Here is a 12,095-nt window from a genome sequence, read left to right on the forward strand (position 1 = left end):
TGATTGTCTTTGTTATTTTATAATGCTTGCTATTGCAGTATGGAACATCGCAATATGAAGCATGGTCTCACACCCTTATCAATTAATTCAGTTATATGATCACTTCTACAATGACTGAAAAGAGACTTTATAACAACAGGGGGAAACCTGAGGAAACAAGTAACAAACAAATACATACAGACCCTCTGTAAATTAACCAGATTTGTTTATCTTGGTTGGTGTCAGATGCAGGTATACTCTTGTTGCTTATGGGTAGACTATATGATAAAAGGCAATGCCATGTTCAGAGAGAGAGAGATTTCAAGTGATTCTCCACCACTTGTGTGACTGATGGACATAACTATATCGAGGCATTTTCCTCTCTTTTAAGATAATATTTTTCAGGCTTATACAATTTCTTTGACGTAGACTAGGCCACATCAACAATCAGTGTCTATATATCAGATCAAGAGTCTATATTTTTGTAACTTAATGTAACAAACCTGTGGATTTTTTTTATTTGCTCTAAACTAGTTGAATGTAGGCTGAGCCCCAAAGACAGTAATGGAAAGAGGCACGCAACCTACTCCTGCTCCTCCCACTGTGATCACAACCAACAGAGAGCTGAGAGAGTAAAACAACATCCGTCTTCCGTGTGGTGAGGGAAAATTTCACTGTTGAAATCGCCCATAGCAGTTAGTGTTTCATTGTGTTATGAAAGAGTCTGAACTGAAGTAATGGTACAGTGTGAGTTGTGTTCACGATTAGGTAGAAAATATTTCGATGTCATATTGCTTACAATGGTACGTTTTTTTTCGGGATCATACAACTTTGAAAACATGCCTAGCCTGCCAGCTAAAGTAGACTAAACTTAGCTCAACAGCTAAAGTTGCACTGTGTTGCCTGGCTGTGCTACCAACTCAGTTAGCTGGCCGTTAGCTACAGAATGCTAACCTGTGCTGGACTGACAGAGAAACACAACGGGACTGTCTGCCCCTAGCTAAATGAAGAAACTTAATGACCTGAAACATAACATCTTTAGCCCTTTTCGAACAGTTTACGGTGGCTGTCGGAATCCTTCCTGTTAAATTCTAGCAGTCATTATTCATTTGCCACAGCCTAAGATTAGGCAAGAAACTAAGTGATCATCACAAAATTCAGTGTCGACACCTACTGGTCGATGTATGTGGTCTCTTGTGGTACAACAAATGATAACCCAATTGACAAAATATGCCATTTAGATTTAGACATTCACCGTGACCATGAAAATGATTTGGGCAGTGTCTAAAATGTATGAGTTCGCCATAACGTCCTATCTATACCTATAATGTAGGCCTAATGCTGTTACTGCTGTGGGTGATGAATTGCATTAAGAAAGGCAGTGATGGAATTATGCCTTTCATCAATTTACACATACAATTATTTAGAGTAGGCTTATATGCACAGGCAATACCTGCCAGGCATTCTTAGATATGTATTATTCCATATTTAACATATAGTTATCTTTTTTTAAATCTTGTGTCAGTTGTTTGCATTGCTTTTAGACCATCTTTGCCAAATAAGGCTAAATTGTGAAACTGGCCACTGTGAAAACTGTCAAACTGTGAAACGGATCCATTCTATTCAGAATGACTTTGTGACAGAACAATAATGGACTCACAACAGACGGCTTTAAAAATCCTGTTCGAGCTATGTTCCTGAAACCCGAAGCCTGTAGTTGTGTATTTCAAAGATTGTCTGAAAGAAGAGAAGAAGTTTTCTAGGGTTACGTCGCTAGGTTATTCATCATTCTGTTATGTTTAATATAGCCTGCGTTTGCTTATGCTACTGTTATGCTTAAACTATTTCTTTATGGCTGTCTTTAAGAATCCCAAATAGTAGCCATAAGAGACTGAATTGTTTTAATCGTCCAAGCCCAGTCCTTGAACCTCGTCTGCCGAGTTCTGTACACAAGCAACCTTAACCTAACTTCCACCTTTTAATGGCTAATAATGTGCATTTGGTAATCATTTAGCTTGGTTAAAGATAAATAAAGAAAGACAGACAAGCTTACGGTAATTATAGATTTACACCGCATGACCCACAGCGTTGTTCCAGTAGGGGACATGGCAAGACATTAAACAACTTGGCGCATTACGAGGTGATTATAAAAAACACAGGCCTGTTGTGTTGCTCACAGACATGTCATTAGAGGCAGAAGAGCAATTAGCCCTCGACTCCCACTCCTGAGCCCTCATGTCTGTCCTCAGCTGGGTTTTGGTGGGGGGGCCCTGACTGACTGTCATTCATTAGGTGGAGATGGAAGAAAACCATTTGCTTCCCGGTAGGATAACCACCCCCCCCCAACCCCCCAAAATCAGATGTGGGGGGTAGTTTGTTGTTCAATGCCATCATCACCCTCTCCAGGGCTGTTAAATTGTCGGGAATACTTTGGGGCTGTACGTCACCAGGGTTGCCAGCAGTTCAGCGTGAGGTCCAGGCCGGCGTTGCTGCAGTGCCTGCCTGCATCGCTCTACACAAATGGCCTGCTTCTGTTTTACAGTGCCTCTAATAAAAATGCGGGGCGATGACAAATTTAGAGGCCTGCTTGGGCCAAGAGCAATTTCTTTGATTATGGCCCCTGTCACTTTGGAGTCTCCGCACAATTCATTGTTGGGCTCTTCTTGCCGGACTCGCTGTTTAGTTTCGGGAGATGGACTCCTTGCGAGAGGGTTCGCTGCGAGATGACTTATGACGACATCCCAGCATTTCTTTCCCTTTTACATCAATATCCGTTGTTGTTATTAGTCGCTGCACACGAAGGGGCTTCATGGGAAACAGTGTTGAGAACTCTGCATCTTTATGATAATTAGACGAGATGGGAACGTATTGGTAACATGAGCTAGTGTTCGTAGTTCGGTGGGTCTTTCTCACGCGTTAGCCTAACTGCATGTTCCTCTGTCCTGTGTCCTTTGCTATAGGTTGAACGGATGGCATCATGTGACAGGCTGGAGCCCCTCTCGAAGCCCCGAGTCCAGTTCTGGATGGGCAAAGTGTCTGAATGGGGCGAGGCCACCACCCCCTCAGCCCAGCTAGATGCCTGTAGACACCTGGAGAAGCTGAGGGACTTTCTGCAGGAGGTCCTTGGAGCGCTGCAGCTAGCGGTACTTTCACTTAGCCTCACACTGACCTTTAATGTAAAGAGACCTGTTGAAGAGCCTCACACTGACCTTTAATGTACAGAGACCTGTTGAAGAGCCTCACACTGACCTTTAATGTACAGAGACCTGTTGAACACTTAGCCTCACACTGACCTTTAATGTACAGAGACCTGTTGAACACTTAGCCTCACACTGACCTTTAATGTACAGAGACCTGTTGAACACTTAGCCTCACACTGACCTTTAATGTACAGAGACCTGTTGAAGAGCCTCACACTGACCTTTAATGTACAGAGACCTGTTGAAGAGCCTCACACTGACCTTTAATGTACAGAGACCTGTTGAACACTTAGCCTCACACTGACCTTTAATGTAAAGAGACCTGTTGAAGAGTCTCACACTGACCTTTAATGTACAGAGACCTGTTGAAGAGCCTCACACTGACCTTTAATGTACAGAGACCTGTTGAAGAGTCTCACACTGACCTTTAATGTACAGAGACCTGTTGAAGAGCCTCACACTGACCTTTAATGTACAGAGACCTGTTGAAGAGTCTCACACTTACCTTTAATGTAAAGAGACCTGTTGAACACTTAGCCTCACACTGACCTTTAATGTAAAGAGACCTGTTGAAGAGTCTCACACTGACCTTTAATGTACAGAGACCTGTTGAAGAGCCTCACACTGACCTTTAATGTAAAAAGACCTGTTGAACAGAGCAATCTGAATTTAGTCATTACAGTTGATTGTTATTCAAATCATGACATGTATATGTGGGGTGGAGTGGGGTTGAGAAATGACCAAATGATTTTTGATCAAGCTCAGTCTTTGATTGGACTGTTTCCATCTTCCAACAGTTCATTTTGTAGGGTGCCGGGCCCCATTGGCATTTGTTTTACAAACATGGTCATATCTGAGGTAAATTAAGTTCACTTTAAAGCAGTGCTAGTGGATTGTTTATAATTGAAGAGCAAAGAAACTCTTTGCATAAGTGACACATACTTCAATACTCTCTAAATCTTAAAGTTAAGGTTGACGGGGTGATGTCATGCTCCAAGATCATTTTAGAGGCTGAATTAAAAAGTGAAGTCCTGAAACACAGAATACTCATGTTCATACCATATCAGTTCATACCATATGGTATTCAAACAAACTTTTTGTTGTGTACCAAAAAAGGCAGGTAAGTGTTCTTTTATTGAAACCGTGAAATCTGTGCCAGGTTCTGATCAAGGTTTCTTCTGTTAGAAGGATTTCCTTTCCTTCTATTGCACAGTTTATTTGCTTGTATTGCATGGAATACATACCACTGGAATTCGAATCAGGAATTCGAATCAGTAAACAATCCTATGAATGATGCAGACAAAGCAATAAAAGGATGAAGGTGGAGGGATTGTTGGTTGAGAAGGAATCATCTGATTTCAAAGGCTACTCGTGTGTTCAATTTGGAGTGTCAGCAGCTCAAGACATTAGCATCTTCCCATGGTAGCTACAGTGAAGCTACAGTGAAGAAGGCTCTGAACATGTCTCGCACTGTACTGAAGCTAGGCAGGAAGAGCTACCTGTACAGAAGGGTTGTTATCAGGTGAACACAGGCCCAGATAAAGAGTAGAAAGTATGAAGAAAGAAGGAGGCTCATAGTAAGATCAGGGTCGTATAGGTTTGTTTCAAGCTTTAGAGAGAAGAACAACCCCCGATGTGAACAAACCATGGCGTCGTCTTTAACAAGTCTTCTGTATGCCTGGCTGACACATGTGTGTCTTACTGTGCACCATCAGGTGTAGTGTTTGCCCTCTAGGCCTTGGGGGAGGCTGTGTGGGTGCTAAGTAGACAAGTTACTGTGGCGCCCATCCCTCAGTCATACTATATGCAAACTATGTAGAAATGTTGTATTTGATTCTAAAATGCTATACAACAACAAAAGGTAACAAGATATTCTTCACATGCTTCAAAGTACTACTGCCTTGTGAGATAGGTAGAAGATTGCTGTTATAGTCTGGGGTGACGTTTCAACCATTTTGGTAGGGTAGAGGGTTTTAGTCCTTACGTGTGCCATAGTGACCAGTATTGAAAAATACAGATTTTGTAATGTACACAGATTATCATTTAGAAAAACGGATTGGCAGTAACGGCAAGCACAGCAACCTCAAACACTCCACAAATGCATTCACAACCTACTCGGAGCAGAAGACCTCAGAGGCATGGGGCATTTACAGTATTAGACTGGCCACCTCAGAGCGCCGACCTCAACATAATTGAAGCTGTGTGGGATCACTTGGATGGGGAGAGGAACAAAAATCAGCCAAGTAGAAAGAGAGAGAGAGAGGGAGAGAGTGAGAGAAAAATGGATGTGGAAGAATTTACCACATGTCTACTTGAAAGAATTACTCCACGCTAGACCAACAGGAACAGCTTTAGTTTTGCATTCAGAGGGAGGCCACACAACCCGTTGGCTTGTTTTAAAAAGACGTTCTTGCTCGTTTTTTATTGTATTAGTCTTTATTTGTGCTTGTTTTAATGTTGTGTAATGTTTTTGTATGCTCGAATAAACACTTTATGCTTTGATAAATCAAAGTGAAACACTGATTCCTTGGGTGGCCTAAAACATTTGTAGGATAGGAAAACATGTTGGGTAATCTGCCTAAACAGAATTTGATTACCCTAACTGTGCTTTCAATGGCATTCATTAAACATTAACTTGTGGATCGCATAATTTAAAGGTAAAGGACGGGTATTTAGCAATTTAAAGTTACATGTATGTCTGTATGGCCTCATACAGTTAGAGATGAAGAACATGATCCTAAACAGAATGAGTTATTATCACTATTAGGAACCCTGTCTCAACATGGCTGCAGAAAATGTCTGCAGATTTCTCCAGAACGTCTTCATTGCTTCAGTGTCTCATCCTAGTGACCTGCACTCTTGCTTCTCCTCCCTGTCACTTCACACAAACAGCAGTTCTCTTTCCAGGCTGAAACTCCTTTCTGCCCAGGATGGTTTGTCCTGATTAGTAATATGTATACACACAGGCTGAAACTCCTTTCTGCCCAGGCTGTTGTGTCCTGATTAATAATATGTGCACTGCACACACAGGCTGTAAATCCGTGGTCAGTGATCATTAGATTACCATTCTTTTTTGTAGCACAGTCCACAGTCCTTTTGAACGGAACACACATCAGTGGGTTGCAGGTGCTTGGAAGGAAAAACATCTCTGTTATAAATGTTTTTATCTATATCTATATTTTTAAATTTAGCGACTTTTTCCTAGGCATCCCTCACATCATCCCTGACTTTCTTTAGTCCCTTTTCCCCTCCTTATGGTCTTTCTGGTGTTATTTCCTGATATTTCTCTTGTGTTTTTTGAATTTTCGAATGGACATACAATTATTATTTCTTGAGATAAATCCATGCAAATCTGCAGTCATTGCTGTCTGCAGCGAAGGAAAGTGCTGCCTATCTTATGTGAAGATATCTTATGTGACCTCACTCACCTAGCTTCCATTCCTCGCTCCTCCTCTTCTTCATCATTGTCTTCAGAACTCGCAGCCATCGCATGCTTACCTCCCTCCATTTTTCCACCCTCTCTTTCCCCACCCCATCGTTCAGTTTTGCTCTCTCCCTGACGTCTTACCAATCTTTCTACTCCGCAGCTGTTGCGTCCTTCATCTCCTCCTCCATCTTGTCCTTGTTGTCTTGAACATCATCCACGTTTTCTCTCTTTTCTTTCAGCTCCCCATTACATCTTCCTCTGGGTTCACTTTCTGTCTCTCCCTGCCAATCCTTTCCATTTGGTAAGCATTTAGCACGCAAGATGCAGTAAGGCAGTAAGACTGGCAACTGGTGTCATACAGCGTTTATGTACATGGGGATTTAACGAGGGAGGATTTACATCTGGACATTAATCTTCTTGCTTCTAATAAATGTCTGCTGACGTCTTTAGTCATCTGTCCCATAGTTGGATTGCAGTTAATTGTGGTTGAATGGACTTAAGGACAACAGTACATTTTCCTAGTCAGGTAAAAGGTGTTGCCCACTTTTTAACATGTTCCTTACTCTTTATCCTGGGGCAGAGTTCATCCATCTTTCTCTCTGGCTGTCCTCATCTGAGTCCTCATCAATCTAAGTCAACTCATACCTGCATCTCCCCATCATTATTTCCTACCATGAATTATATGTTAGGTTCATTTTTAGTTTCTGTCTGTTCCCTCAGCGGCCATTACATCCTTCTATCCTCCTCTGTTGTGTCCTGATCACCTTGAACCCTTATTGTTCTCTTTTCTTTCATGTGCTGTTTCATTGCCCCTTGTCTCCTCTCTCTCTTTCTCCATTGTGCTCAATGATCATTAGCAGCTGAAAAAAAAATAGAGCTTTTTTTTCCCATTACATCTGTGTCAAAAAAAGAAGGTTTTCATTACACCTGTCTTTTTAGTTTCACTTCAGTTATTGGAAAAGTCAAATCGTATCTCATGATCATATATCTGTTGACACTGGCACTGTAGGTCCAAACAAATGGGACAAAGCAGACAAAAATGGTATTTTGTAATTTTACGATTGATTAGAGAAGAACTGCACAGATCGCAAGTGAAGGCCTCTATTCTTGTATCTCTTTAGCAGTGAAACTCACAGCTAGACCTGCAGATCACAGTGGAACAGGTGGCTGTCCCTGGGGAGAGCACAACATAGCTTAGACCTTCTCAAGAAAGGAAAAGAGTAGCACAGAGTTCAAAGACAACAGAAGAGGAAAAAGAGCAAAGAAGGCATGCACAGTGAATGAAGGGACGGCTACCAAGGCAAGGAAACACAAAATATGGCTGCCGAACACACCTTTAAACTGAACGTACTGCATAGTGGTGTGTAATATGACCGCCACATTAAGTGAGAGAATAAGCAAGAATTGAAGTGTAACTAGGGAATAAAAACTGTGTTGAAAAATATATAAAAAGACAGATTGCTATATACACCTGCACTTTAAGTTGAAGTGTTTATTGAGCCTTTTGACAAAAAAAAACTAAACAGAAAATGTAATAATTTACATATATGAGTTTTTTGTATCATATTTGATACATCAGGCCTTTATGGCAATTCACTTTTTTAATTTATTTCAGAGACAAACAAAAATATAGTTAATTGCATTTGGAACATTTTGGAGTATTTCTTATGGGTTGGTTCTTTTTTTTTGTGCTTTTGTACATTTTTTTCCCCTTATTACAGTGCCCCCCAGTGGTCATGTGATGAGTATGATGATTTCTGTAGGAAAACCTCAGGAAGGGATTCTGTTTTTCTGAGTTATGATGAATTGCAATACAAAGAGAATGGAAGGATTTAAAGATAAATTACCACAACTTATACTTGCTGTATCATATTTCATACTTGATATATTTACCTTAAATACTTGCTGTATCCTATTTTATACATACATTTCAACAAGATTTTACTGTAAAATAGTTTGAAATATTTGGTATAGGTTGTAAAGTATAGGTACAGGTTGCTTCAATACAGTACATTTCTATATTGAAATACAATAACAATAAACATTTTATTCTTAGTCACTTTTTCAAAATTGCCAAAGACTTTCCTGCCCAAAACTTTACTTCATGTTACTACATGATGGCAGCCATTTTGGATACAGCATTCAAAGGCCCACTACTGCCTACAGTCTACCTACAGTGCATGGATAATCCAGAAATTGTATCAGCAGGTTTTTTAGGAGAGTATTGATCATGATGACGTTTCAATAATACATGTAGCAAATATGATACAACAGGCATTATAGGGTTAAGTCAAACAAACATGCCATACAGGCTGACCCCAATATGAACTGCTAAGGGTCAGTCCGCTGTATTGGCAAAATCCCAAGAATTGAAAAATACTCCAACCTTCAGATGTAATGGTTAAGCCAAATCTCTTCATTCCCTGAAGTCCCCGTGAATACTAGTTGGAAAGTACTCTGCAGTTACTGCAGCAATAATCGGGCATCAAGCACAATGTGCAAACTGGCCCAAATAATCCAAAGAATGTGAATCAAAGTGTATCAAATTGTGTGGACTTTGCACTTCTACATGACCTTGGCTATATTTTTGCATTGAACATTATTCGCTAGGTCGCGCTACTCCACAAATGAGTCATTAAGAGCTAGGGTCACGCACCTCCTAGAGGCCAGCCTGCCATAACAATTCTGTATTTTTTGAAGAAACGGTTGACGCGCTATTGCCCAAAAAGTGCTTTGAGCCTACCCCAATTCAGGGGGCGTTAGCACGAAGGGACACGCCCACCCAGGAACAAAAACCTTAGTTTTCATGTCAACCATGTGAGGCTACAATCATGCAAAGTTTCATGTGGATTGGTGAAGTCTAAGTATATGATATCGTCGGCCAAAAATCAGTTAAGTGTGTGTGTGTGGGGGGGGGGGGGGGGGGACTGGAGGGGGGAAAAAACCTTTGACAAACAGCAGTGGAACAGTGGTGGTCATAACAAGAGAAATAGCCTCTGGAAATGCAATTGGATACAAGTCAATGAGAGTTGATGAATGAATAATATTTCTTGCAATATCAGTTTGAGGCCAGATATATGTCCACAACTAAACTGTGAGTCAGATCACTTTCAGTGTGTGAGTATTGAGAGTGGATCTCAGTGTGCCCAAGGTTCGTCACGAGAGCTTGCACACCTGACATGCAGCTTGGCGTTATCAGATGTGCTGGGCCACGGTAAAACAGCAAGTGAAGCCGCTGTATGACACTGCCCCTGGAGTTCTAACTGTGCACTCTATTATATCTCATAACAGCATGGGCAGAAAAAACTTTTCAACCAGCCAGACCTAGATGCTGCATTATGTTTCAGCTGACAATGTATTTTTAAACAGAAACTCTCATAATGGGCTACTTTTGGTGAGTAACAGTTAAAGGGGAGTAACAGTTAAAGGGGAATTCCTAATTTGTTCAAGGTAGGATCTACCTGCCGCATATGTTGCAAACTACCATAAACAGCAATGTCAAGACATTACCACAACACCATGACTGAAAATATGCTACCAGGCAGCCATTTCTACCATAAAGAAAACCCCTTTGAATACAACGCTTTATCCTGCATGGTTGAGTGATTGATTAGTTAATTGGTTGGTTGATTGGTTAATTGATTTACTTATTTTTTTTAGTTTGTGCAACTCATTTCCTGGTGGAGGTGTTGAATGTTCTAGTACTTTTTCATCATCTTCAGGACTTTGACAGCTTGCACAGAATGCATTGTGAATGTGGCTAAGGAATCCTATGACCTCCAGTGCATGTAGGCCAGGATCATAGAGCATAGTAGGCTATGCTTTGCTTTAAGTTTGCTCATATAATACGAAATGTCTCTGAGTTGTTTGAGACATGGATGGACCACAATAACCAAAGCAGGGGGAGTTGTCTCCCCATATCATCTGTCGTCCGAAAATGAAATGTTAAATGAATGTTAGTATTCTGACTAAAGAATGACATCTTCCTGCCTTATTTTTCCAACTACATGGGTATGGTAGATTTTCTGTCTTGCTTATTCATTGCTGTTCATACACAGTTGGTCTGGAGTGTGGCCCTTGCATCTCTGAAAAAGAATAATTACTCAGAGGTTTCCTTAGAAATCACATTCCCACATTTTCTCTGGGAACTGTTTGCACTAGGTTGTTGCGTGTGTGTGCGTGTGTGTGCGTGCATGCGCACACACGATTTGGTGAGAATTCTGTAGCCTGAATCTCCTCGGGATAAAATGCTCCAAGCCTGCCGTCCGCTTAACAGTAGCCGTTCTGTGCAGTGGAAAAAGCAGGACACATTGGCAACAGTGTTGAGTTACCAGGGCTAATAGCCGCCCAGGGACAGGCAGCGCTAACCTAATGTATCCATGCCCCAAGTGTTGCGAATTTGGACAAGTCTGAAGGGGGGGGGGCTGGACGGAGGGCTTTCTCTGAAGCTTCAGTGTAAAAAGGAGGGGGAGGGAAAAAAAAGAAAACATCAGGCTTCCCACCAACAGCGTTCACCTTGAAAGAAGGTCTTTATTCGTGGTCTGTCACACGGAATGGGGCTCGATTCTCTTCCGTACTCTTCCTCTCTCTCTCTCTCTTTCTCACTCTCTCTCTCCTGCTCTCGTTTTTTTTTTACGGCGCTCTTTGCTGGCCGTTTACCTCCATTCTCAGTGTAAAAAGCTCGGGCCTAACGTTTCTGCACGCACCCCGTCACAAAGACTGCACCACCGAGAGGTGACCAAAAGTAACGGTGGGTGGCACTCTTGACAGAGAAGAAGAGGTCAAATGAGTCCACTCACCACAAGCACAAAAAGGAAAAAAAGAAGAAAAAAAATAGCAAAAATAAATTACAAACCAGCTGTGTTCGCCCTCAAATTGTAGTCTTGCTCCATGGAAGCAAATAAGTGCAGTTTTGAGTTTGAAGTTGAATCTTTTTTTCCTGTAGCGCGTTTGCCACCCGCTTGCCATCTGCAAGTGTTTTGCACATGAAGACTGGTACTAAAACCCAACTTTCATAATGTTTATCAATTGATTAATACCATATTTTAGCGTGTAGTCATTCTGCATGTCTGCTACTTCAGTGCCGTGCACATACGTTTGAAGTCAGGACTCCAGACCTTAAATCACAGAGGAGGACATTTTGTGAATAAGCCCTATTAAAGCCGCTCTGCCTCACAGTGCGTTCGCCTAAATTGTGTGATGAGATTAAATGCCCTTCTCATTGAGTTGATGCTGTTTTGGATGGAGCTGGCCGTTCATGAACTCCAGGTGCGATGATGTGTTGCAGAGATCCGCGGCGGAGGCGCTGGCGAGGCTTCCCTTTGTCGGCCAGTTGCTGGGGAGGCTCTGCTGGATCCGGTGTGTTACGGCGGATGGTGAGTTTACCGACGGCTCCACGTGAAGGGTGTGTTTCCCCATTTGGCAGAGGAGAGGAACCCTTTCTGCAGGGGATGCGGTGCTTTTGGACACTGCTCTACCTATAAACCCCC

At 41.8% G+C, this 12,095-nt stretch overlaps 1 protein-coding gene across 1 annotated transcript in view; it reads left to right on the forward strand.

Moving 5' to 3' along the window:
• Positions 1-645: 645 nt before the first annotated feature.
• Positions 646-12,095, forward strand: part of fancc (FA complementation group C) — a 31,210-nt gene continuing 19,760 nt past the window's right edge. Inside the window, exons 1-3 of the mRNA XM_031585506.2 lie at positions 646-675; positions 2,940-3,122; positions 11,894-11,981. Of these exons, the coding sequence (XP_031441366.1) occupies positions 2,949-3,122; positions 11,894-11,981 (262 nt within the window). The 5' untranslated portion in view covers positions 646-675; positions 2,940-2,948. The remainder of the gene's footprint in view (positions 676-2,939; positions 3,123-11,893; positions 11,982-12,095) is intronic.

The sequence above is a fragment of the Clupea harengus genome, chromosome 18 (genome assembly GCF_900700415.2).
Source record: "Clupea harengus chromosome 18, Ch_v2.0.2, whole genome shotgun sequence".
Taxonomy (NCBI): Eukaryota; Metazoa; Chordata; class Actinopteri; order Clupeiformes; family Clupeidae; genus Clupea; species Clupea harengus.